This window comes from Urocampus carinirostris, chromosome 4 (assembly GCF_059441175.1).
Source record: "Urocampus carinirostris isolate Australia breed hairy pipefish chromosome 4, RoL_Ucar_1.0, whole genome shotgun sequence".
Taxonomy (NCBI): domain Eukaryota; kingdom Metazoa; phylum Chordata; class Actinopteri; order Syngnathiformes; family Syngnathidae; genus Urocampus; species Urocampus carinirostris.
The window spans coordinates 1,839,333-1,866,760 of record NC_142352.1 but is presented as its reverse complement, the minus strand read 5'-3'; the positions used below and the strand labels follow the sequence as shown (position 1 = coordinate 1,866,760).

The 27,428-nt window shown below is 47.1% G+C and overlaps 1 protein-coding gene across 1 annotated transcript in view; it reads right to left on the bottom strand.

Annotated features, from left to right (window-relative positions):
• Positions 1-27,428, bottom strand: part of LOC148366663 (neural-cadherin) — a 345,561-nt gene that overhangs the window by 200,099 nt on the left and 118,034 nt on the right. Inside the window, exons 8-9 of the mRNA XM_088333456.1 lie at positions 17,594-17,766; positions 10,650-10,818 (exon numbers count right to left, since the gene is read on the bottom strand). Of these exons, the coding sequence (XP_088189582.1) occupies positions 10,650-10,818; positions 17,594-17,766 (342 nt within the window). The remainder of the gene's footprint in view (positions 1-10,649; positions 10,819-17,593; positions 17,767-27,428) is intronic.

Sequence of the window (27,428 nt, the reverse complement as noted above, 5' to 3'; positions counted from 1 at the left end):
TCGCTCGCTCCCTTCTCTGTCTGTCTGTCCGTCCATCTCTCTCTTTCGCTCCCTTCTCTGTCTGTCTGTCCGTCCATCTCTCTCTCTCGCTCCAATCTTTGTCTGTCTGTCCGTCCATCTCTCTCTCTCGCTCCCTTCTCTGTCTGTCTGTCCGTCCATCTCTCTCTTGCTCGCTCCCTTCTCTGTCTGTCTGTCCGTCCATCTCTCTCTCTCGCTCCAATCTCTGTCTGTCTGTCCGTCCATCTCTCTCTCTCGCTCCCTTCTCTGTCTGTCTGTCTGTCCATCCATCTCTCTCTCTCGCTCCAATCTCTGTCTGTCTGTCCGTCCATCTCTCTCTCTCGCTCCCTTCTCTGTCTGTCTGTCTGTCTGTCCATCTCTCTCGCTCCCTTCTCTGTCTGTTTGTCCATCTCTCTCGCTCCCTTCTGTCTGTCTGTCCATCTCTCTCGCTCCCTTCTCTGTCTGTCTGTCCATCCATCTCTCTCTCTCGCTCCCTTCTCTGTCTGTCTGTCTGTCCGTCCATCTCTCTCTCTCTCGCTCTCTCGCTCCCTTCTCTGTCTGTCTGTCTGTCCATCTCTCTCTCTCGCTCCCTTATCTGTCTGTCTGTCCATCTCTCTCGCTCCCTTTTCTGTCTGTCTGTCCATCTCTCTCGCTCCCTTCTCTGTCTGTCTGTCCATCTCTCTCGCTCCCTTCTCTGTCTGTCTGTCCATCTCTCTCTCTCGCTCCCTTCTCTGTCTGTCTGTCCATCTCTCTTGCTCCCTTCTCTGTCTGTCTGTCCATCTCTCTCGCTCCCTTTTCTGTCTGTCTGTCCATCTCTCTCGCTCCCTTCTCTGTCTGTCTGTCCGTCCATCTCGCTCTCGCTCGCTCCCTTCTCTGTCTGTCTGTCCGTCCATCTCTCTCTTTCGCTCCCTTCTCTGTCTGTCTGTCCGTCCATCTCTCTCTCTCGCTCCAATCTTTGTCTGTCTGTCCGTCCATCTCTCTCTCTCGCTCCCTTCTCTGTCTGTCTGTCCGTCCATCTCTCTCTCGCTCGCTCCCTTCTCTGTCTGTCTGTCCGTCCATCTCTCTCTCTCGCTCCAACCTCTGTCTGTCTGTCCGTCCATCTCTCTCTCTCGCTCCCTTCTCTGTCTGTCTGTCTGTCCATCCATCTCTCTCTCTCGCTCCAATCTCTGTCTGTCTGTCCGTCCATCTCTCTCTCTCGCTCCCTTCTCTGTCTGTCTGTCTGTCTGTCCATCTCTCTCGCTCCCTTCTCTGTCTGTTTGTCCATCTCTCTCGCTCCCTTCTGTCTGTCTGTCCATCTCTCTCGCTCCCTTCTCTGTCTGTCTGTCCATCCATCTCTCTCTCTCGCTCCCTTCTCTGTCTGTCTGTCTGTCCGTCCATCTCTCTCTCTCTCGCTCTCTCGCTCCCTTCTCTGTCTGTCTGTCTGTCCATCTCTCTCTCTCGCTCCCTTATCTGTCTGTCTGTCCATCTCTCTCGCTCCCTTTTCTGTCTGTCTGTCCATCTCTCTCGCTCCCTTCTCTGTCTGTCTGTCCATCTCTCTCGCTCCCTTCTCTGTCTGTCTGTCCATCTCTCTCTCTCGCTCCCTTCTCTGTCTGTCTGTCCATCTCTCTTGCTCCCTTCTCTGTCTGTCTGTCCATCTCTCTCGCTCCCTTTTCTGTCTGTCTGTCCATCTCTCTCGCTCCCTTCTCTGTCTGTCTGTCCGTCCATCTCGCTCTCGCTCGCTCCCTTCTCTGTCTGTCTGTCCGTCCATCTCTCTCTTTCGCTCCCTTCTCTGTCTGTCTGTCCGTCCATCTCTCTCTCTCGCTCCAATCTTTGTCTGTCTGTCCGTCCATCTCTCTCTCTCGCTCCCTTCTCTGTCTGTCTGTCCGTCCATCTCTCTCTCGCTCGCTCCCTTCTCTGTCTGTCTGTCCGTCCATCTCTCTCTCTCGCTCCAATCTCTGTCTGTCTGTCCGTCCATCTCTCTCTCTCGCTCCCTTCTCTGTCTGTCTGTCTGTCCATCCATCTCTCTCTCTCGCTCCAATCTCTGTCTGTCTGTCCGTCCATCTCTCTCTCTCGCTCCCTTCTCTGTCTGTCTGTCTGTCTGTCCATCTCTCTCGCTCCCTTCTCTGTCTGTTTGTCCATCTCTCTCGCTCCCTTCTGTCTGTCTGTCCATCTCTCTCGCTCCCTTCTCTGTCTGTCTGTCCATCCATCTCTCTCTCTCGCTCCCTTCTCTGTCTGTCTGTCTGTCCGTCCATCTCTCTCTCTCTCGCTCTCTCGCTCCCTTCTCTGTCTGTCTGTCTGTCCATCTCTCTCTCTCGCTCCCTTATCTGTCTGTCTGTCCATCTCTCTCGCTCCCTTTTCTGTCTGTCTGTCCATCTCTCTCGCTCCCTTCTCTGTCTGTCTGTCCATCTCTCTCGCTCCCTTCTCTGTCTGTCTGTCCATCTCTCTCTCTCGCTCCCTTCTCTGTCTGTCTGTCCATCTCTCTTGCTCCCTTCTCTGTCTGTCTGTCCATCTCTCTCGCTCCCTTTTCTGTCTGTCTGTCCATCTCTCTCGCTCCCTTCTCTGTCTGTCTGTCCGTCCATCTCGCTCTCGCTCGCTCCCTTCTCTGTCTGTCTGTCCGTCCATCTCTCTCTTTCGCTCCCTTCTCTGTCTGTCTGTCCGTCCATCTCTCTCTCTCGCTCCAATCTTTGTCTGTCTGTCCGTCCATCTCTCTCTCTCGCTCCCTTCTCTGTCTGTCTGTCCGTCCATCTCTCTCTCGCTCGCTCCCTTCTCTGTCTGTCTGTCCGTCCATCTCTCTCTCTCTCGCTCCAATCTCTGTCTGTCTGTCCGTCCATCTCTCTCTCTCGCTCCCTTCTCTGTCTGTCTGTCTGTCCATCCATCTCTCTCTCTCGCTCCAATCTCTGTCTGTCTGTCCGTCCATCTCTCTCTCTCTCGCTCCCTTCTCTGTCTGTCTGTCTGTCCGTCCATCTCTCTCTCTCTCTCTCGCTCTCTCGCTCCCTTCTCTGTCTGTCTGTCTGTCCATCTCTCTCTCTCGCTCCCTTCTCTGTCTGTCTGTCCATCTCTCTTGCTCCCTTCTCTGTCTGTCTGTCCATCTCTCTCGCTCCCTTCTCTGTCTGTCTGTCCATCTCTCTCGCTCCCTTTTCTGTCTGTCTGTCCATCTCTCTCGCTCCCTTCTCTGTCTGTCTGTCCATCTCTCTCTCTCTCGCTCCCTTCTCTGTCTGTCTGTCCATCTCTCTCGCTCCCTTCTCTGTCTGTCTGTCCATCTCTCTCGCTCCCTTCTCTGTCTGTCTGTCCATCTCTCTCGCTCCCTTCTCTGTCTGTCTGTCCATCTCTCTCGCTCCCTTCTCTGTCTGTCTGTCCATCTCTCTCTCTCGCTCCCTTCTCTGTCTGTCTGTCCATCTCTCTTGCTCCCTTCTCTGTCTGTCTGTCCATCTCTCTCGCTCCCTTTTCTGTCTGTCTGTCCATCTCTCTCGCTCCCTTCTCTGTCTGTCTGTCCGTCCATCTCGCTCTCGCTCGCTCCCTTCTCTGTCTGTCTGTCCGTCCATCTCTCTCTTTCGCTCCCTTCTCTGTCTGTCTGTCCGTCCATCTCTCTCTCTCGCTCCAATCTTTGTCTGTCTGTCCGTCCATCTCTCTCTCTCGCTCCCTTCTCTGTCTGTCTGTCCGTCCATCTCTCTCTCGCTCGCTCCCTTCTCTGTCTGTCTGTCCGTCCATCTCTCTCTCTCGCTCCAATCTCTGTCTGTCTGTCCGTCCATCTCTCTCTCTCGCTCCCTTCTCTGTCTGTCTGTCTGTCCATCCATCTCTCTCTCTCGCTCCAATCTCTGTCTGTCTGTCCGTCCATCTCTCTCTCTCGCTCCCTTCTCTGTCTGTCTGTCTGTCCGTCCATCTCTCTCTCTCTCTCTCGCTCTCTCGCTCCCTTCTCTGTCTGTCTGTCTGTCCATCTCTCTCTCTCGCTCCCTTCTCTGTCTGTCTGTCCATCTCTCTTGCTCCCTTCTCTGTCTGTCTGTCCATCTCTCTCGCTCCCTTCTCTGTCTGTCTGTCCATCTCTCTCGCTCCCTTTTCTGTCTGTCTGTCCATCTCTCTCGCTCCCTTCTCTGTCTGTCTGTCCATCTCTCTCTCTCGCTCCCTTCTCTGTCTGTCTGTCCATCTCTCTCGCTCCCTTCTCTGTCTGTCTGTCCATCTCTCTCGCTCCCTTCTCTGTCTGTCTGTCCATCTCTCTCGCTCCCTTCTCTGTCTGTCTGTCCATCTCTCTCGCTCCCTTCTCTGTCTGTCTGTCCATCTCTCTCTCTCGCTCCCTTCTCTGTCTGTCTGTCCATCTCTCTTGCTCCCTTCTCTGTCTGTCAGTCCATCTCTCTCGCTCCCTTTTCTGTCTGTCTGTCCATCTCTCTCGCTCCCTTCTCTGTCTGTCTGTCCGTCCATCTCGCTCTCGCTCGCTCCCTTCTCTGTCTGTCTGTCCGTCCATCTCTCTCTTTCGCTCCCTTCTCTGTCTGTCTGTCCGTCCATCTCTCTCTCTCGCTCCAATCTTTGTCTGTCTGTCCGTCCATCTCTCTCTCTCGCTCCAATCTTTGTCTGTCTGTCCGTCCATCTCTCTCTCTCGCTCCCTTCTCTGTCTGTCTGTCCGTCCATCTCTCTCTCGCTCGCTCCCTTCTCTGTCTGTCTGTCCGTCCATCTCTCTCTCTCGCTCCAATCTCTGTCTGTCCGTCCATCTCTCTCTCTCGCTCCCTTCTCTGTCTGTCTGTCTGTCCATCCATCTCTCTCTCTCGCTCCAATCTCTGTCTGTCTGTCCGTCCATCTCTCTCTCTCGCTCCCTTCTCTGTCTGTCTGTCTGTCCATCTCTCTCGCTCCCTTCTCTGTCTGTTTGTCCATCTCTCTCGCTCCCTTCTGTCTGTCTGTCCATCTCTCTCGCTCCCTTCTCTGTCTGTCTGTCCATCCATCTCTCTCTCTCGCTCCCTTCTCTGTCTGTCTGTCTGTCCGTCCATCTCTCTCTCTCTCGCTCTCTCGCTCCCTTCTCTGTCTGTCTGTCTGTCCATCTCTCTTTCTCGCTCCCTTATCTGTCTGTCTGTCCATCTCTCTCGCTCCCTTTTCTGTCTGTCTGTCCATCTCTCTCGCTCCCTTCTCTGTCTGTCTGTCCATCTCTCTCGCTCCCTTCTCTGTCTGTCTGTCCATCTCTCTCTCTCGCTCCCTTCTCTGTCTGTCTGTCCATCTCTCTTGCTCCCTTCTCTGTCTGTCTGTCCATCTCTCTCGCTCCCTTTTCTGTCTGTCTGTCCATCTCTCTCGCTCCCTTCTCTGTCTGTCTGTCCGTCCATCTCTCTCTTTCGCTCCCTTCTCTGTCTGTCTGTCCGTCCATCTCTCTCTCTCGCTCCAATCTTTGTCTGTCTGTCCGTCCATCTCTCTCTCTCGCTCCCTTCTCTGTCTGTCTGTCCGTCCATCTCTCTCTCGCTCGCTCCCTTCTCTGTCTGTCTGTCCGTCCATCTCTCTCTCTCGCTCCAATCTCTGTCTGTCTGTCCGTCCATCTCTCTCTCTCGCTCCCTTCTCTGTCTGTCTGTCTGTCCATCCATCTCTCTCTCTCGCTCCAATCTCTGTCTGTCTGTCCGTCCATCTCTCTCTCTCGCTCCCTTCTTTGTCTGTCTGTCTGTCCGTCCATCTCTCTCTCTCTCTCTCGCTCTCTCGCTCCCTTCTCTGTCTGTCTGTCTGTCCATCTCTCTCTCTCGCTCCCTTCTCTGTCTGTCTGTCCATCTCTCTTGCTCCCTTCTCTGTCTGTCTGTCCATCTCTCTCGCTCCCTTCTCTGTCTGTCTGTCCATCTCTCTCGCTCCCTTTTCTGTCTGTCTGTCCATCTCTCTCGCTCCCTTCTCTGTCTGTCTGTCCATCTCTCTCTCTCGCTCCCTTCTCTGTCTGTCTGTCCATCTCTCTCGCTCCCTTCTCTGTCTGTCTGTCCATCTCTCTCGCTCCCTTCTCTGTCTGTCTGTCCATCTCTCTCGCTCCCTTCTCTGTCTGTCTGTCCATCTCTCTCGCTCCCTTCTCTGTCTGTCTGTCCATCTCTCTCTCTCGCTCCCTTCTCTGTCTGTCTGTCCATCTCTCTTGCTCCCTTCTCTGTCTGTCTGTCCATCTCTCTCGCTCCCTTTTCTGTCTGTCTGTCCATCTCTCTCGCTCCCTTCTCTGTCTGTCTGTCCGTCCATCTCGCTCTCGCTCGCTCCCTTCTCTGTCTGTCTGTCCGTCCATCTCTCTCTTTCGCTCCCTTCTCTGTCTGTCTGTCCGTCCATCTCTCTCTCTCGCTCCAATCTTTGTCTGTCTGTCCGTCCATCTCTCTCTCTCGCTCCCTTCTCTGTCTGTCTGTCCGTCCATCTCTCTCTCGCTCGCTCCCTTCTCTGTCTGTCTGTCCGTCCATCTCTCTCTCTCGCTCCAATCTCTGTCTGTCTGTCCGTCCATCTCTCTCTCTCGCTCCCTTCTCTGTCTGTCTGTCTGTCCATCCATCTCTCTCTCTCGCTCCAATCTCTGTCTGTCTGTCCGTCCATCTCTCTCTCTCGCTCCCTTCTCTGTCTGTCTGTCTGTCCGTCCATCTCTCTCTCTCTCTCTCGCTCTCTCGCTCCCTTCTCTGTCTGTCTGTCTGTCCATCTATCTCTCTCTCGCTCCCTTCTCTGTCTGTCTGTCCATCTCTCTTGCTCCCTTCTCTGTCTGTCTGTCCATCTCTCTCGCTCCCTTCTCTGTCTGTCTGTCCATCTCTCTCGCTCCCTTTTCTGTCTGTCTGTCCATCTCTCTCGCTCCCTTCTCTGTCTGTCTGTCCATCTCTCTCTCTCGCTCCCTTCTCTGTCTGTCTGTCCATCTCTCTCGCTCCCTTCTCTGTCTGTCTGTCCATCTCTCTCGCTCCCTTCTCTGTCTGTCTGTCCATCTCTCTCGCTCCCTTCTCTGTCTGTCTGTCCATCTCTCTCGCTCCCTTCTCTGTCTGTTTGTCCATCTCTCTCGCTCCCTTCTGTCTGTCTGTCCATCTCTCTCGCTCCCTTCTCTGTCTGTCCATCCATCTCTCTCTCTCGCTCCAATCTCTGTCTGTCTGTCCGTCCATCTCTCTCTCTCGCTCCCTTCTCTGTCTGTCTGTCTGTCCATCCATCTCTCTCTCTCGCTCCAATCTCTGTCTGTCTGTCCGTCCATCTCTCTCTCTCGCTCCCTTCTCTGTCTGTCTGTCTGTCTGTCCGTCCATCTCTCTCTCTCTCTCTCGCTCTCTCGCTCCCTTCTCTGTCTGTCTGTCTGTCCATCTCTCTCTCTCGCTCCCTTCTCTGTCTGTCTGTCCATCTCTCTTGCTCCCTTCTCTGTCTGTCTGTCCATCTCTCTCGCTCCCTTCTCTGTCTGTCTGTCCATCTCTCTCGCTCCCTTCTCTGTCTGTCTGTCCATCTCTCTCGCTCCCTTCTCTGTCTGTCTGTCCATCTCTCTCTCTCGCTCCCTTCTCTGTCTGTCTGTCCATCTCTCTCGCTCCCTTCTCTGTCTGTCTGTCCATCTCTCTCGCTCCCTTCTCTGTCTGTCTGTCCATCTCTCTCTCTCGCTCCCTTCTCTGTCTGTCTGTCCATCTCTCTCGCTCCCTTCTCTGTCTGTCTGTCCATCTCTCTCGCTCCCTTTTCTGTCTGTCTGTCCATCTCTCTCGCTCCCTTCTCTGTCTGTCTGTCCGTCCATCTCTCTCTCGCTCGCTCCCTTCTCTGTCTGTCTGTCCGTCCATCTCTCTCTTTCGCTCCCTTCTCTGTCTGTCTGTCCGTCCATCTCTCTCTCTCGCTCCAATCTTTGTCTGTCTGTCCGTCCATCTCTCTCTCTCGCTCCCTTCTCTGTCTGTCTGTCCGTCCATCTCTCTCTCGCTCGCTCCCTTCTCTGTCTGTCTGTCCGTCCATCTCTCTCTCTCGCTCCAATCTTTGTCTGTCTGTCCGTCCATCTCTCTCTCTCGCTCCCTTCTCTGTCTGTCTGTCTGTCCATCCATCTCTCTCTCTCGCTCCAATCTCTGTCTGTCTGTCCGTCCATCTCTCTCTCTCGCTCCCTTCTCTGTCTGTCTGTCTGTCCATCTCTCTCGCTCCCTTCTCTGTCTGTTTGTCCATCTCTCTCGCTCCCTTCTGTCTGTCTGTCCATCTCTCTCGCTCCCTTCTCTGTCTGTCTGTCCATCCATCTCTCTCTCTCGCTCCCTTCTCTGTCTGTCTGTCTGTCCGTCCATCTCTCTCTCTCTCGCTCTCTCGCTCCCTTCTCTGTCTGTCTGTCTGTCCATCTCTCTCTCTCGCTCCCTTATCTGTCTGTCTGTCCATCTCTCTCGCTCCCTTTTCTGTCTGTCTGTCCATCTCTCTCGCTCCCTTCTCTGTCTGTCTGTCCATCCATCTCTCTCTCTCGCTCCCTTCTCTGTCTGTCTGTCCATCCATCTCTCTCTCTCGCTCCCTTCTCTGTCTGTCTGTCTGTCCGTCCATCTCTCTCTCTCGCTCCCTTCTCTGTCTGTCTGTCCATCTCTCTCTCTCGCTCCCTTCTCTGTCTGTCTGTCTGTCTGTCCATCTCTCTCCCTCTCTCTCTCTCTCTCTCTCTCTCTCTTTTCTTCTTTCTCTTTATGTATCTCTCTCTCTCTCTCTCTCTCTCTCTTCATACCGTTCACGCTTTCTTTTCTCTTTTCTCTCCTTCTGTCTTTCTATTTCTCTTTGGATTTCTTTCTTCCTCTCCCTTTCTTTTCCCCCTCTCTCACGACTTTTTATCTTTTGTTTCTCACACTCTCTTCCGCTGTCTCTTTTCTCTTTCTTTGTCCTGCCCGCTCTCCTTTTCCCTCCCTCTTTCTCTTATTTTTTTCTCTTTTTCTTTCTCTTTAATCTATTAGTCCGGCCCCCGACATTTTTCTTGTGTTCTCTGTGCTTCTACTTTTGAGAATGATATGTAAATGCTCGACCTTATAAGGCTCGGGAAAGTCCGGAAGCAGGAAGTTATTCGATGCAGGCTTCTGATTGGCTGCCGAGTATGCAAATTGCCAAACGAACCGAAATTCCGGAATTTCCAAACCGAACGAGGATTTCGAAATGGGAATAAATCAAAAGTTTGATTTGGAAAGAAATCTTTCGGGGTTTTTTTTTTTCTTGAAAAAGTTGTCGGGCAGAGACGTATAAGATGCACGCCCCGGGCATCCGGGCAGATGTTATTTCAGAGTCCAGGGTTGGGTAAGGTTACTTTAACTGGATTACTTTCAATGACTTTTGGATTACTCGAATAGCAAATATGCTATTAAAAGACAAAAGAAACTAAATAGGAATAAAATGACTCCATTTTGTGCAGGCTTGGGGAGTAACGGAATACATGGAACGGCAAAAATGATGTTGGCGAGCTGTTTGGATTTCTTTTCATTTGGTTTCTGTCGCATTTGATGTTCGTTTTGCCGGAGATCAAAGAGATCAAAGCCAGGAGAGAAAGCTTACCACCTGTTGTGAGTCATCATTTGATTCATATTTAGTTTCTTTTGTCAGCATATTTGGTAGTGGAGTAATCCAAAAGTAGTTGAAAGTAATCCAGGTAAAGTAACCCTACCCAACCCTGGTTGTACTATTGTTTTTGTGGTTGTGGTGTGTGGTTTTGCTGGTGTGGTACAGTAGTTAGTCGTTCAGTCTCAAAAACTCCCTGGTCACTCAAGATGAATTTAGGTTTTTGATTTGATCAGTTCTCAAGAACCTTACAGTTCTTAGGGCTCATCTGAGGGACGATTGATAGATATCTGTTCATCCCTTTCATATCAAGAAATTCTGATATTTTGGTCATATAGTCTCAAGAACTCGCTGGTCACTTGAGATCGTTGTAGAAACTGGTATTGGTCGGTTGTGTAGAACTATCCAGTTCTTACAGCTCCTCAAAGCGACTAGAGATGGAAATTCTCTTGTTCTATAAAGTGAAGAAATTCTGGCGTAGTGGTTGTTCGGTCACAAGAACTAGGGATCTGGATTTGATCAGTTCTAGAGAACCTTACAGTTCTTAGAGCTCCTCCGATGGACTACAGCCGGGAAAGAGCTTGTCCTGGTGAAATGAAACCATTTGGACCTTTTGGCTGTTCGGTCTCAAGAACTCACCGGTCACGCAAGACTGTTTTGGAATCTGGTTTTGATCAATTGTGTAGAACCTTTCAGTTCTTACAGTTCCTCTGAAGGATGAGAATCTGGAGCTCAATCTGGTGTGTGCACCATGTTTAGGGAAGAAATTCTGACGTATTGGTTGTTCGGTCACAAGAACTAGGGATCTGGATTTGATCTGTTCTACAGAACCTTACAGTTCTTAGAGCTCCTCCGATGGACTACTGCCAGGAAAGAGCTTGTGCCAGTGAAATAAAACCATTTGGACCTTTTGGTCGTTCGGCCTCAAGAACTCACCGGTCACGCAAGACTGTTTTGGGATCTGGATTTGATCAATTGTGTAGAACCTTTCAGTTCTTACAACTCCTGATGAAAATCTGGTGCTCAATCTGATGTGTGCATCATGTTTAGGGAAGAAATACTGAGGTATTGGTTGTTCAGTCACAAGAACTAGCTGGTTATCCAAGATTGTTTTGGGATCTGGATTTGAGTTCCACAGAGTCTTAGAGTTCTTAGAGCTCCTCTGATGGACTACTCCCGGGAAAGAGCTTGTCCCAGTGAAATGAAACCATTTTGACCTTTTGGTCGTTCGGCCTCAAGAACTCGCCGCCGAACGATGTCCTTACCCGTGTCAGGGTTAATGCTGAAGGCGGGCACGGCGGAGTCCTTGCGCATGAATCCGTAGGTGACTTTTCCATTGGAGCCCTCGTCGGCGTCGTCAGCCTGGACCTGCAGCACGAAAGTCCCGGCCGGTTGGTTCTCCAGGACTGTGGTCTTGTCCCGGTACTCCTGGCACTGAGGAACACCAAAAAAAAGGGATACAAATAGATGTTTTGGGGAGCTTTATCTCGATGTCTATACACAGGAATGGGTAAGCAAATTGCTTAACTTGGTCATGCACCCAATACAATATGATGCTAGCAGGTGTTAGAAATTAAATATTAAAATGTACGTTTTAACGTTTACCAAATTGTTCGAATGAGTTATCTGACTCCATTAACCAAACACAACCTACATTCACCTAACGATGCGTGCTCGTTTCTTGAAGGAAAAGATGGACAAGAGACCAGGATTTCCACACGGGGGCAGATTTAATTTCTTAAACAATTTAACCAAGTGAACTCCATCGAATATGGCCGAATTAGCGTCGCTCAAGTCTCTGTCAACCCTCCTCTCTCGATCTTCCGCCTTTCTTCTCTCGGCCCACGTCTGGTGTGCCGGCTCCTCCCATGGGCGTGCCAGGGAAGCTCCCACGTGGGCCCCACCATGTCGGAGAAGAGCATCCCGCGTCTGGACCAAACAAAACAACTTCTCCAAACAATGCCTGTTGTCCTGATATCAACAGAACTAGACAAAACTTTTCGCATTCAGATAAGCGTTACCTGTCATTTAACTTAAGACGACTCGGTGAAAATCTTCATTGCACTCAATAAATGTAACTTGTATTCAATCGTATAAAATCTTTTATAGTCAAATGTATAAAATCCTTCACAGGCAATGCTGCTAGCGATTGCGTTAGCATTAATATGAGCTCAGAGGCCGCCAGAAAAAAAATGTGATTTTTCCATTTTTGGGAGATCATAATCATGTTTACAATCTAGAAATGAGATGCTAGCATCTGAGGTGAAGCTATGCTATCAACTAATGCAGCTAGCAGTTGCTAAATCCAGCTTAGGGACTAACTGAACAGAAAACGATCTCACAATCTTTCCATTTGATATGCGATCACAATCTTATTTATTGATCTAATGTTCGCGGCTAAAGTGAAGCTAACGCCTAAAGCAATACTATTCCATAAAAAAAGAGACGGACTTCCTTTTACTACACAACTACCACATGAAATCCGATGTTGAATGATGCATGATGGGAAATCCCCTGGGTGGCAGACGCATGGGCACAGTAGCATCAAACCGCTCGCTTCGTTTGCAACGAAAAAAAAAATACCGAGATAGAGGCTACCGCGGCGAACTCTTTTGACTCGATGGATTTGCCGTTTGGTGATAGTCTGTGTATACCGGACGGTACCCATCATTGACAAATTTGCGTTTTTTTCCATACAGATTTTTTCTCGTACGTCGTACACGTCTTAAAATGCATCAGAAACGTACTTTGTACGGCAGAAAAGTACAGCTTGAAAGGTATGTATTTGGTTTTTTTTCTTATCAGAATGGAGACATAGTAATATGTTAATTCCCTGTTTTCAAGCACTGAAATTTAGTTTTGGAGTCATTTGAGAGCATTTTTGTTGGAGACACACAATAGATAGATAGATAGATACTTTATTCATCCCCGTAGGGAAATTCACACTTCCAGCAGTCTACCCCGTTGTTTATTAACAGATGAACATGATGCCCTAGGGGTGCTTGTAGCGAAGTGGATGACGTCACGCCAGTCCAAAAGTTCGACATCCCTGCGGCAGATAGAAAACTTTTCTTTGTGAAAATCCAGGGATACGCCACCTCGTGTTAGCAAGTCCGCCTCCTCTCCGATTCCCCCCGGCTTTCGTGTCTCTGTTTAGCGGCGTTGAAGCCGGATAGCTCCGGGTAGCTCCGGGTGGCTACACGTTAGCGTCCGGAACGCTAAACGTGAGCCACGTTTCCGCAAAACACAGCAACTGCGCTCCCTGTGCGCTTCGATGTTTTCCACCAGCACTCGATGATCTTATTTGGTCGTGAGTTCGCATTTACCATGATTACGGATGGTACCGAAGACTTATAACGCCGCTAGCCGCTTCGCTAGCTCCGGCTTTTCCTCCACGATAGGCCCCTTCATCACGCCGGCACGAGAATTCTTCAGGGCAAGGAGTTGAAATTCCTTGAATACACGCATTTCTTGTGCGTTAAAACCCATGTCCATAGGATAGAAGTAATCCATAGTGTTGTTGTCAAAACGGGAAGAAAAAACACCGGAGCAGACAATAAAACAATAGGGCAGCTGCTGGAAAAGGCAGCCGCTCGTGGCAGCACCGCTTTGATCAATAGGACATTGAGGACAAAGTTGGCACAAGAAAAAAACAATATACAACTTTCTTTGGTGGGCCGGATGAAGAAGTCTGACAGGCCACATGTGACCCACGGGCCATAGTTTTCTTAGAACCCCAAAACTCTGAACCTAAAACCGCCCCTGAATCTAAAGTCCTCGTAAAACAGTGTTCATTTGAGCTGTGAAAAGTGATGGGTCCCGGGGACTAGCATGCTCAAACATCTATGGGTCCACAGAGATCTATGGCTCCCCAAAATTTAGTCTTATCCAGGTTGAAATTGTAAATCGGTGACAAATATATAATAAAAATCTATATATTCATTTAGTTTTAATCATCAAATTATGAATTTGTTTTCTGCATCAAATTTTTGTTGGTAATATACCGATTAAAGGGAAAACCACAAACCTGTCTTTTTTCATTTTCTCCTTTTATACTTCCTTTTATTTCTTCTTTAGACAACAAAAGAATGCATAATATAATGCATCAAAGCAAGTGAGCCGTTGGAGAGCCGGCTCTCTTGAATGAGTTGAGCCGAAAAAAACGGTTCTCCCAAAAATAGACGGACTTTTCACTGCACAACTCGAGATCGGCGTGCAGACAAAAACTCGAACCGCGAGACCGAAACAACAATGGCGGATCTGCCTGACGAAAAGTTTGGAGTGTGGTAAATCTTTGTTTAGAGAAAATGTAATCGGGTCATAATGACAATTTTGTGGCAAAAATGTTGCGTCCCGGGGACGCACAATGATTTAAGATCATGCGTCCCCAGCAAAAATCATGCGTCCAGGACGCAGGCAAACCAGAACACTGATAAAATCTTGGCTTCTCGTTCAGGAGCGTTTTCAAATTTCGCAAAAGGGAAAAAAACAAAAAAACCAGAGCGAAAAGAAGCCAAAATAAACATTTCCCCCCCATTTTAGTTTACGATCCCCGCAATCGACCAATCACAAGGCCGAGCGCACCGCCGATTTTCCGCCGGCTCGCTTCTCGACCTTGAGGACACGGCTGCTTAGTTTTGCTTCCTCGCGCTCGACGAGATGGCGGAGCGGCACACCGAGAGATTTTTAAACGGGCCGGAAGACAAACGGGAAAGATGTTTTCCTTCGGGACTTCATCCCGCCTGTCAACTTTTTTAGTGGTGCTTCTTTTCACCGGCAATATGGTGGCGGTGCTATATTATATATATATATATATATATATATATATATATATATATATATATATATATATATATATATATATGGCAGGGAGAGAGAGAGAGAAAATTAAATAGATATAGAGAGAGAGAGAATTAGATAGAGATAGATATATTGAAATAGATTTTTTTTTTTTAAGCATTTTTGAGGGGGCATCGCTACTTCGCAGATTATCACTTTTCATGGGTGGTTTTGTTCCCCATTAACCGCGATAGCCGAGGTCCCACTGTACATAGAGAGAGAGAGAGAGAGAGAAAGAGGGAGGAAGAGAAAGAGGGAGGAAGAGAAAGAGGGAGGAAGAGAAAGAGAGAGGAAGAGAAAGAGAGAGAAAGAGAAAGAGAGAGAAAGAGAGAGAAAGAGAGAGAAAGAGAAAGAGAAAGAGAAAGAGAAAGAGAAAGAGAAAGAGAAAGAGAAAGAGAAGAGAGAGAGAGAGAGAGAGAGAGAGAGAGAGAGAGAGAGAGAGAGAGAGAGAGAGAGAGAAATAGATTTTTTTTTTTAAGCATTTTTGAGGGGGCATCGCTACTTCGCAGATTATCACTTTTCATGGGTGGTTTTGTTCCCCATTAACCGCGATAGCCGAGGTCCCACTGTACATAGAGAGAGAGAGAGAGAGAGAAAGAGGGAGGAAGAGAAAGAGAGAGGAAGAGAAAGAGAGAGGAAGAGAGAGAAAGAGAGAGAAAGAGAAAGAGAAAGAGAAAGAGAAAGAGAAAGAGAAAGAGAAAGAGAAAGAGAGAGAGAGAGAGAAGAGAGAGAGAGAGAGAGAGAGAGAGAGAGAGAGAGAGAGAGAGATACATTAGACGGATAAAGATATTTCGTTGTGTTGGCACTTTAAGCTAAATGGATGATTTCTTTAGGAAAATATTTTTGCCCAGGGGCTACATGGTGGAAAAAGCACTCTCGTGGGGAACTCACTAGTGGATTGGAGAGAGAGAGAGAGAGAGCGAGAGAGAGAGTTAGGGGGAGAGAAAGGTGGACAGAAAGAGACTGAAAAGGGAAAAGAAAGAACGTGAGAAAGGAAGGTAAAGAGAAATAAATGAAAGGGAGAAAGATAGTGAGAGAGAAAAGAAAGAAAACAAGGAGAGAAAGCGAGAGAGAAAGAAAGTAAGAAAAAGAAACAGAGCAAGAGCAGAAAGGAGGGACAAATGTAGACAGAAGGAGACAGAAAAGGGAAAAGAAAGAGAACACGAGAAAGAAAAGCAAAGAAAGAAAGATAAGAGGGAGAAAGAGAGTCAGACAGAGAAAAGAAAGAAAACAAGGAGAGAAAGAGAGAGGGAAAGAAAGAGAGAGAGAGATAGATGGATGGATATAGATAAAGATATTTCGTTGTGTTGACACTTTTTGAGCTAAACGGATCATTTCTTAAAGAAAATATTTTTGCCCAGGGGCTACATGGTGGAAGAAGCACTCTCGTGGGAGACTCACAAGTGGATTGTAGAGAGAGAAAGAGAGAGAGGGAGAAAGGAAGAAGACTGAAAAGGGAAAAGAGAACGTGAGAAAGAAAGGCAAAGAAAGAAAGAGATAAAAGAAAGGGAGAAAGATAGTCAGATACTGAAAAGAAAATAAGGAGAGAGTGCTATGGAGGGGTCTGAAATTTTCATCCTAGGTGCATGTGCAATGTGAGAGAGATAAACTAAAAAGAAAAATCTGCCAAAACACAATTTATGATTTTTTTTGCGATTTATTTGTGTGGTGTGTCTTGGGCAGGTACAGCCTGGTGGCGCCCATCCCTCTCCAGGCCGACATAAAGTGCTATGGAGGGGTCTGAAATTTTCATCCTAGGTGCAGGTCCACTGTGAGAGAGATAAACTAAAAAGAGAAATCCCCGGGTTTGATGAACGCGGCCCCATTTGGCATCAAGACCACTTGATTTTCTTAAGCTTCCAGTTCCTCGGAAGGAACACACCGAGCAAAGTTCGCCTCGTCCTCTTTTCCTGGGCTCGGAACCGGAGCGTCGACGCTACTCTAAGAAAGAAAAAAAACTCTTTCTCTTCCAAGGAAACGGCAGATAAAGAAAACAAAATGGCCATTTCGATTCTGGTCTCTTGGAACATGCCGTAGAAAATCTGCTAATTCCTTTCAGACCCTCTCTTTTCCAAATGTTTTTGGTTCCCTCTTGTTTGTTGACTTGTGTAAATAAATCCCCTTGTTTTGTAGATCAATCAACATGTGCTTTTATTTCTACTTTTCTCGTCAAAAATAGTGAACTGCATTCTTCCTCATGCCATGAGGCTCTTTACCTCCACCCGGGGGAGTAAAAGCCCACCCCCACATTTGCATATCACCCTATTTTTATTATAGATTATATTATATTATCTATCCATTTATCTGATATTATTCTAAATAAAATAAAAGTTATAAAAAAAAAAAACACCGGGTTTTTCATTTCTGAGTGAATTGAGAAATTGAAACATACATAAGACTGCTTTTAAAAAAGAAATTCTTGTGGTGGACATCTGCATCCCCTGCTGGTTCATTTCAATAATGTCTAGTCCACAGGTGTCAAACAGGCGGCCCGCGGGCCAGATCAGGACCGCTAAGGAATTGAATCGGGCCAGCGAGGCAACACCCAGAGAAGTGCCAGAGAAAAACAAGCTGCAGGTTGAAATATGTCCACTTGATGTTGCCAAAGAAAGGTGCCTCATAAAGACTCTCTCTCTCTCTCTCTCTGTCTCTCTCTCTCTCTGTCTCTTTCCTTCTGTGTCTCTCTGTCTCTCTGTCTCTTTCTTTCTGTGTCTCTCTGTCTCTTTCTTTCTGTCTCTCTCTCTCTCTCTCTCTCTGTCTATCTCTCTCTCTGTCTCTCTCTCTCTGTCTGTCTCTTTCCTTCTGTGTCTCTCTGTCTTTCTTTCTGTGTCTCTCTGTCTCTTTCTTTCTGTGTCTCTCTCTCTCTCTTTTTTGTGTCTCTCTCTTTTTTGTGTCTCTCTCTCTCTGTCTCTCTCTCTCTCTCACACTCTCTCTCACACACTCTCACTCTCACACACTCTCACTCTCACACACTCTCACTCTCACACACTCTCACTCTCACACACTCTCTCCTCCTATTTGGATTTCTTTCTTCCTCTCCCTTTCTTTTCCCCCCCCTCTCACGACTTTTTATCTCTTTTGTTTCTCACGCTCTCTCCCTCTCTCTCTTTTTCTTTCTTTGTCCCGCCCTCTCTCCTTTTCCCTCCCTCTTTCTCTTATTTCTTTATCAACTATTTTTCTTTGTCTTTAATCGACTTGTCCGGCCCCCGACAGAATGTTTGTTCTATCGTGTGGCCCCCGAGTTCAAATGAGTTTGACACCACTTGGTCTTGTCCACAAAGGCTTTTCTATAATTATATATATTATTTTTTGAACAGAAAAATAACAGCCATTAGCTAGCGTGCTAAGCTAAAGTCAGACGATCGGTCACCTTTTCGAAGACGGGCTTGTTGTTGTTGACGTCGTCTATGCCCACGACCACTTGGGCGACGGAGGAGAGGAAAACGGGTCCCCCCGATGCGTTGTCGTCCGTCGCCGTCACGTTCAGGACATATTCCACGCCCTGCAAACGGGGCGAGGGACTGGAACGCAGGAACACAAGACCTGGAAACGGGGGACACACAAAAAAAGGAAATTGACCGAATGCACAATTATTTCCCATGCTGGTTTCTCAACTTGTGAGCCAACTTAATAGTGCATATTCTTTTACACTGTCCCCTAAAAATGAACTGAAATTAAATCGTTTTCTTGCACACCGCTTTTGTTTACACTCTACCTTAAAAAACATCACCTTATAAAAAAAATCCTCACCGCATTTTTACATTGTCCCTTTAAAATTAACTATCTATATCAGGGATCGGCAACCTATGACACGCGAAGGGTTGACCATTGGCACGCGAACGTGCTTTGCTGTGCAGTGAGCAATGTGATAGCTTGCTTCAGTGGTGGCGATTTTAAATCATGCATCGTTTTTTTCGGGCTTTTTCTTTTTAGTTCATCTCTCTCTCAGTTTACATCCACCTAGGACGAAAATTTCAGACCCCTCCATAGCACTGTCTGTTGGCCTGGAGAAGAATGGGCGCCACCAAGCTGTACCTGCCCAAGGCACACTACACAAATAAATCGCTCAAAAAATCATGCATTGTGTTTTGGGGATTTTTCTTTTTAGTTCATCTCTCTCTCAGTTTACATGCACCTAGGATGAAAATTCAGACCCCTCCATAGCACTGTATGTTGGCTTGGAGAGGGATGGGCGCTATCAGGCTGTACCCTCCCATGACACAACACAAGAAAATTGTGCCCCTACCACCTGTGTGTTCAAGGGACCCAACCAACACACGAAATGAAACACCAACCAGCCAGCCAAGTATTGTGTTTTGGGGATTTTTTTTTTTTTTAGTTTATCTCTCTCACAGTGAACATGCGCCTACGATGAAAATTTCAGGGCCCCTCCATAGCACTGTCTGTTGGCCTGGAGAAGAATGGGCACCGCCAGGCTGTACCTGCTCAAGACACACCACAGGAAATTGTGCCCCTACCACCTGTGTGTTCAAGGGATCAAACCAACCAACCAACCGACACACCAACCAGCCAGCCAAGCATTGTGTTTAGAGGGGATTTTTCTTTTTAGTTTATCTCTCTCACAGTGGACTTGCGCCTACAATGAAAATTTCAGGCCCCCTCCATAGCACTGTATGTTGGCCTGGAGAAGTATGGGCGCCACCAGGCTGTACCTGCCCAAGACACACCACAGGAAATTGTGCCCCTACCACCTGTGTGTTCAAGGGATCCAACCGAGCAACCAAGCAGCCAGCCCTCCAACCCTAACTATGCAACACGTTTGCATGAATGTCATGTTTACAAGAGAAAAGAATTCAACTTTGAATCTTGAAGCAGTCAGAAAAAGGTGGTCTTCCCACCCGCCGTGACTGGAAATTTGCGACGTGATCGACATGGTCGGTTGCTAGGCAATGCTGCTAGCGCCACGGTCCTGATGAGAACTGCCTCCTCCCAGCCCCATTTTGGATTTTTTTTTTTTTTCGTCAGTGTGTTGTGGGCGATTCATCTGCATCCCACTCAGCTTTGAATGACTCTCTGTGCCGCCGCTTTGTATTCATCTCCCGTCCTGTCGGAGCCTGATGCCTTTGCGTCGCTAGCTCGCTAACTCTCCCCTTCGCTAGCTGTTGTGTGTTGCGTGTGGGATCCTCCGGCGCTTATTACACGCTGCTTATCTTCCCGGGACGGGCGATATCGCCGTCATGTGTTCATTCGCTTGTTTCCCGGGAAGCCGAGTCGTGCGCTGTTTACCCGACCGGGTCGGAGATGGCGACGGCGATACGAAGAAGAGATTCGGGTTTGTTCGTGCCGTCGCGGAGCGTTCCGGTATGGAGGACGCCAACATGTTTACAACCGATTACGATCAAACAAAGATGAGATTCGGTTTTGTTCGTGCGGTAACATAGCCGAGATGTTCCCTCCTTGATGATTTAAAATGAAACAACACTCTCTTCAACAATACCAAATTTGGATAACATCACTTATACAAGAGAAAATATGTGGCCCGCAACGTTCTTGCAGAGTTGACTCCACAATATTCCCCCTTTGATAAATGGTAAATGGTCCGTATTTCTATAGCGCTTTTCAAGTCAATGAAGACTTAACAATGTGCATCACACTTATACTACTTCACAAACACACACACTCACACACCAATAGGGAGTCAGCCTCCAAACGTTATGAGGATAATCAAGATGCTAAATGGTCTGCATTTCTATAGCGCTTTTCATGTCACTGAAGAGCTCCCAAAGCGCTTTACAATGGGCTTCACACACACACACACACCAATAGGGAGTCAGCCTCCAAATGTTTTGAGGATAATCAAGATGCTAAATGGTCTGCATTTCTATTGCACTTTTCAAGTCAACGAAGACCTCCCAAAGTGCTTTACAATGGGCTTCACACCTACCCATTCACACACCAATAGGGAGTCAGCCTCCAAGCGTTTTGAGGATAATCATGATGCTAAATGGTAAATGGTCTGCATTTCTATAGCGCTTTTCAAGTCAATGAAGACCTCCAGAAGCACTTTACAATGTGCTTCACACTTACCCATTCACACACACACACACTCGTGAACTGAATCACATTAGCCAAATTAGTCTCGCTTGAGTCTCTGTCAAGCCTTTTCTCTCGATCTTTCCTCTTCTTCCTCTGCCCACGTTTTTTCTGGTGTGCCGGCTCCTCCCATGGGCGTGTCAGGAAAACCCCCACGTAGAGGCCACCCCCTCGCCTCAATGTCTGAAAAACTCATAACAGCAGAGCGCTTATCAAAACAATGCCCGACGTCCTTCGTCAGAGTCCTGTTATCAAAATTCCACAGCCAAAACATTCCGAATTTGGAACAGCGTGACCTGAAGCTCACTCAGTGAAAATATTCATTGCACTCGATAAATGTAACTTGTATTTAATCGTATAAAATCCTTTATAGTAAAATGTATAAAATCCTTCACTGTGAAAAGGTGAACCAAATGGAAGCTGTTTTAATGGCACAGATACCTGCGAGTCAAATGAAAATCCTATAAAGGCGTGGTTGCTATGCTGATCGCCAAGCACTGGAAGCCTTTCCTGGAGGGTGAATTTATTAAAAACTGTTTAAAGAACGTCATTCTAGGTATATGGATATAGAGAGAAAGAGATAGTTAGATAGATAGATGGAGATAGATAGATATAGAAAGAGAGAGAGATAAAGATAGAGATAGATAGAGATATAGAAAGATACAGTGGAACCTCGGTTTTCGAACACCTCTCAGTTCGAACAAAAAATTTCGAGAAATTCTTCGCTTTTCGTTCAAAAAAATCGGAGTTCGAACGCCGGCACGCTAGGGTGCGATGCTGAGCGGCGTACGGGTGTAGATTGCCCCCACCCCTCGTGAAGAACTGTTATGACGTGCGCGCGCACTTCTTTTCGCTTTCGTTTTTAATATCGGTGAACGGAGTGTTTTAGCCCCGAATTAAGCCTCCGAAAAAGGTAGGTGCAAGCAGCAAAGTTGCTACAGGTGAAAAAAGAAGAGTAATGCGTACAACTATTGCATTTAAGAAAGAAATAATAGCAAAATCTGAAGAAGGTGTGCGAGTTTCCCTTCTTCCGAGGGAATAGAGCATGGCTTCTGCAGACCACCACAAAGGTAAGAAATCCTATTCATAATTATTTTCTTTATCTTTTAACCGCTCGCCACTTTTTGTGGAGAACCAGGTGCTAAATGACGTGTAAACGACCTGATTTTTTTATTTTTACACATTCATGTTAGCGTCATCTTTCGTACGGAATATTACGCTAACGCGAACGTAGGATTAGCCTGGGTTAGCTTTACGTTAAACATTTAAAGGTAAACATTGAGGGTGTTGGAACGGATTAAAACGATTTTCCATTACTTTTAATGGGAAAAACGATTTTGGTGATCGAACAAATCGGTTTTCGAACAGGGTTCTGGAACGGATTATGGTCGAGAACCGAGGTTCCACTGTATAGAGAGATAGAGAGATAGCTAGAGAGATAGAGAGAGAGATAGAGAGATAAAGATAGAGAGATAGCTAGAGAGAGAGACAGAGAGAGACAGGGAAATAGATACTTTATTCATCCGGGTAGGGAAATTCACCCTTCCAGCAGTATCCTTGTGTTGAAAAATAAAATAATCAAATAAAAGATATAGAAGACCAAAATACCCAATCTAATGTGTTCATGGAGTATTTAAATAGTGCAACTTAAAATACACACTGTCATAAAAATAGGGTAATATGCAAATGTAGGGGTGGGGTTTAACGTGGGCTTTTACTCCCCCGGGTGGAGTTAAAGGGCCTCATGGCATGAGGAAGACATGATCTCCTCAGTCGAATAGTCGGCCCTCACACAATTTCAGCGTACCAAATCTGGCCCCCCGCTTTCTGAAAGGTTTGGACACCACTACAATAGGGGGATATAGCTTTGGTATAGAGATAGAAATATAGACATAGCAGTTTTCAGTACATGTGATATTCGGAGGATTACTGTTTTGCTGGTTAAAAGGGATTTCTTTACAAGGTATACAAGTCGCAAATGCTCCGTGCTTTACTGTCCCATTACATCCCCTCGAAATAAGATGAAGTCATTTTAGTGACGTTTGCGAGAAGAGGGAAGCTTTTCTATGCTTTAGCGGTCACAGGACCAAGACAGGAAACAGGAAGTAGAACCCTATCGCGTAACGTTACTCACAATTTATCTGGGAGAGGAGAAATGAGCGCACACTCGATCCGGGGATCGTTGGTGGCGGAAGTAGATTGCTCGGTACGAGGAAGTGGTCAAAATCAAGCGGCTCGGGGCGAGAACCAAACAGGAGCAAAACACAGGCAAAATCGGGGATTCAAAGGGCTTGGCGAAACAAGGGCAAAAACACAGGATTCTCAAAACAGAGTTTCGCAGACGCTCCGACAAAAACCAGCTCACAGGACAGCCTTTAAGTAGTCAGGGAGCAATCTGTCAACGCGTTTCAGCTGGTGTCCATGGGCGCGGCCAATTGGGCACCGTGGCAACCGTGACATTAGCCGTGTTCGGTATGTTTGAACATTCATCGATTCGTCATATTTGTCGGCCTTTTATAGGCATAATGGGATGATTCCTTCTCGTGCGGCAACTTAAGAGTTGATTATGATTCATCCTTTCGTGATCTTTCCTACGCACGTTTCATTAATGACTTTCTTGGTTACTTAGGTTTCTCGGGTTGTTTATTAACCCGACATCCTTTTGAGATTTGTCCTGCAAAGTTCTTGTGTTTCTCCACAGTAAGTGCAGGTTTATCCGGACAACTATTCGACACAAGCCAGGAACGGAGGCAGGACCTAGTAGCGTTCGTTTACTCAGTTTTATTGATAGAGAGCAGAGCTTGCTTCCACGATCCTGGCACTTTCGTGTCGAGCGAGGATAATCGTAAGCTGCAGGGATACTGGTCGATAGCCGGGACGGGAGAGCAAGGACGGTATCGGGTCCAGAAAAGGTATCAGGCAGGAAACAGGGCAAAACAGGTCGATGGCCGGGACGGAAGAGCAGGGCAGAAACGGGTCCAAAAAAAGGTCGGCAACAGGTATCAGGCAGGAAACAAGGCAAAACAGGTCGATGGCCAGGACGGAGGAGCAAAAACAGAAACGGGTTCAGAAACAGGTATCAGGCAAGAAACAGGGCAAAAAAGGTTGATGGCTGGGACGGAGGAGCAAGGCAGAACCAGGTCCAGAAACAGGTCGGCAACAGGTATCAAGCAGAAGAAAACAGGGCAGAAAAATGTCAAAAGGTATGGAGCTTGCCTAGATGGGAGCATAGGTTCGCAAACGGTCTGACAGCTTCCTCTTGGAAGCCGGGGGTTTAAAAAGAGTCAGGGAACCAATCAGCGCTCAGGGCCCTGAATCAACAATCATGCCAGCAGGACACGTATACACAAACGATACGATCATGTCAGCAGGAATTTCAACAAAACAAAAGTTAATATTACACCCGTAAATAAAATAGGAACCGAGATACCTCCTACACCAGGAGGGCCCCAACGGGGGTTCGAACTGAACAAAGGTACGTCAAAGTTTTTCTTATTTGTTTTCCCAGGAGGCTCATCAAGAAGCTAATGAGTGCAACCACCACAAACGAACAAAAACGGGTGCCGACTTTGACGGACAAGATGTTTTCTGATCAACGAGAGATAATAGAGCGCGGTTTTCCTTTTTCCCGATTTGAAAGAGGACTGTGAAGAAGCGCCGATTCTCACGCCGATTCCCGAGAGGAAAACCATTAAACAGCAGCCCGCTTGTTGAAAAAGCTTTTTACATCTCCCTTTAGGGGATAAAGGCTTGCTTTTTTACTCCTTTTCATTTATGTATTCTTGGATTCAAACGCCATTTTTTTGTTTTTTTTTGCGATCCTCGCTTCAACGCGAGACATCGACTTTGATTTATGTTTTAAGTCTCGGATTTAAAAAATAATGGAATCTCACAACTTTCATGTTTTATTTTTGAGAGCTGAAACTTTTATCGGGGCATACAAAACAAAAGTAATAGTTCTTGGACTCAAATTGAAAGATCATTCATTGCGTGTGCTAAAACAGGGTCGGTTAAAAAAGTTGTCGGGAAACAGAACCCACTCGCGTAACGTTACTCACAGTTTCATTGGGGAGAAGGGAAAGGGGTGCACACACGATCCGGAGATCGTTGCTCGCGGGGAGTAGGTTGCCCTGCCGCGGAAGTGGGACTTCCGTGGCGAGCGATGGCGGTGTCGGGAACGGAAAAAACGGGTCAGTAGCCGGGATAGAAGAGCAAAAACGTGATCGGGATCGGAAACATGTCAAAAGCCAGGAGAGGAGAGTAGACGTCGTCGAGATCAAAACAGGTCGTCAATCGGGACAGGAGAGTGGACGTGGTCGAGATCAAACAGATCATTGCTGGTGACAAACAGGAGCAAAAAACAGCAGAGGCGAAAAAGGGCTTGCCGTGTAAAAACAGAGATAAGCAGACGGTTTGACAAAAGGGGACTGACATGACAGAGTTTAAATACTGACAGGGAGCCAATCTGTCAACAAGCTCCAGCTGGTGTCCATGGGCGGGGCCAATTGGGCGCCATGGCAACCGTGACAGAAGCTGATGCCACACGGCGGGGCCAATTGGGCACCATGGCAACCGTGACAAAAGTGGTGTTTGTTTTTTACATTTATTGGTTTCATATTCATATTAAATATGTATTAGTTTTATTTATATAACATATTATTTAGTACAATTGCATTTCTTTTTATATTTTTTATATTAATGCAATATTCCATGGAATCATTTTTCTGAAAATGTTATCTAAATTCTGAGATGTTATTTTTTTTACAAAACTCAACTTAATTTTTGTGGTCATTATGTGTAGTCTGACATTGTTTATTTTGGGATATTTTGATTCATAAATGGATTTTCTATCAGGACCAGACAGAAACAGGACCCACTCACGCAACATTTAACACAAGTTTTAATGAAGGAACAAGGAAGGGGTCCGTAGCGAGCGATGGCGGCGTAGTCAGGGGCGGAAAACTGGTCGGTAGCCAGGACTGGGAGAGCAAGACGTGGTCGGGGTCGGAAACAAGTAGTAAGCCTGGACGGGAGAGCAGACGTGGTCAGAATCAAAGACGAATCGTAATTCGGGAGATCAAAACAGGAGCAAAAAACGGGACAGGCGTGAGTCAGGGTCGAAAAAGGGCTTCTTGTGTAAAAACAGAGATTCGCAGACGGACTGACAAAAGGGGACAGATAGGAGTGGGTTCAAATAGAGACAGGGAGCCAATCAGAGTTTGAGGCATTTGGCGCCAAAGGTGGTGATTCACATCGGTAATCCTGACTTTTTCATTTTTGTATACCAAAACGAATTCTGTTCCCCGCCCATCAAATATGTGTGTTTTCGCAAACATGGGTGATTCAAACCATTTTATTTTTGATTGCATTAATAGATTAGGGTCTGACAGACCCCCTACCACCGGAGGGCCCCAACCGGGGTTTGAACTGGACACACCTTGTACTCGGTGGTAGGAGGTCTGTCAGACCCTTACAGAATGCACTAGAATAGAATAGAATTTATTCTTATTGTAACAAGAAATGCACAATTCAATGAAATATTGCGTTTATAAAGGAGAAGACCAGAGTTTATTGTCATGATTACCGATGTGAATCACCTGTGCCCGCTCATTTGACGCCAACCGCCGTGGGTTCTGATTGGTTCCCTGTCACTTTTTGAACTCAGTCCTGTCAATCCCATGTTGTCGGTCTGTCTGCGAATCTCCGCGTATACTAGGCAAGCCTTTCTCGACCCTGACTCCAACCTGTCCCGTTTTTGCTCCAGTTTGTCTCCATCTACGACCTGTTTTGATCCCGACCACGTCTGCTCTCCTGTCCCGGCTGAAAACCCCTTTTTGTTCCCGACTACGTCTACTCTCCTGTCCTGGCTTACCACCCGTTTCTGACCCTGACCACGTTTTTGCTCTCCCAGTCCCGGATACCGACCAGTTTTCCGCCCCTGACACCGCCACCGCTCGCTAAGGAAGGTCCACTTCCGTGTCCCAGTACCAGAGCAACTTGCTTCCTGCGCCCAGGGAACACCGGATGGTGGGCGCAGCCCTTACTCTCTCTTTCAATAAAACTTGTGGTAAACGTCACGCAAGTGGGTTCTGTTTCCGTTCTGGTCCTGACATTTAAGATAATGAGTTATGGGTAAAGTTTTCATGTTTACAACAAAAACAATAAAATAAACAATGACAAAACATCGGGAATTCTATTTCTTTTCAACTACAGAGTAGGACGGGTTTACAAAATTTCAAAAAAGTGACAAAAATGTGATGATTTTTGGACCATACAGGCTGTTTTTTTGTCCTACTTAGCTAATAAAGCGTCCGAAGAGGCAAATAATCAGACTGCCTTGTGGGAAATGTCGGACATGATTGCGAACGACGCAGCCTTTGATCTTGGCGTCCAATATTCAGGGCCATAAATCAATAATAAGAGCGGCAAATTGCTAGCGCGTAGCAGGAAGTCAATTAAGCGCGTAGCACGTCGCTAGCGTGACCCTTGCTAGCTGCACTCAATCAAAAAAAATCTGCATGCCGTCCATTTCTATTTCAACTTCGACCTCGGCCCTCTCGGCTATTCCGAGCGCGCTAGCTGCTAGCTTGTCAATTAAAACGGGAAAAGGTTTTGCACTTTACGCCGGGGACACCCTCATTACCGTGTTGACGATTCCTCGTTAGCGAGACGGGGAAAGTCCGTTCTCGGAATTAAATTCGACGAAAAAATATGAAAATCCCATCGAAAGGTATTCGAATAGCAGGGTGCGATGTAAAAAAAATATTTTGGGGGAATCCTGAGAGCAAGGAAACGCAGTCATCTAAACAAGGAGATTGAAGCATACACGATAAATTCAAATTTCAGACAAAAAAAGATTTTCTTTCCTCTAAAGGTGTCCTTTTGTTTTTTATGTGATTTTCCTTGCCATGTAAATAAATAGTAGTTGGTTTAGAATCAAACCAATTTGCATGAGTTGTGTGTCTACATTTTTCTTTTGGATGGATCAATCATCATCGATATCAATGAACAGCAAAATTGAGGGTTAGGGAAAGAGAGAGAGAGAGGGAGAAAGGCGGAGTGGGGGGGGAGAGAGAGACAGATGGAGAGGGGGGAGAGAGAGAGGGGGATATAGGGAGAGAAGGGGAGAGTGGGGAGGAGGGGAGAGAGAG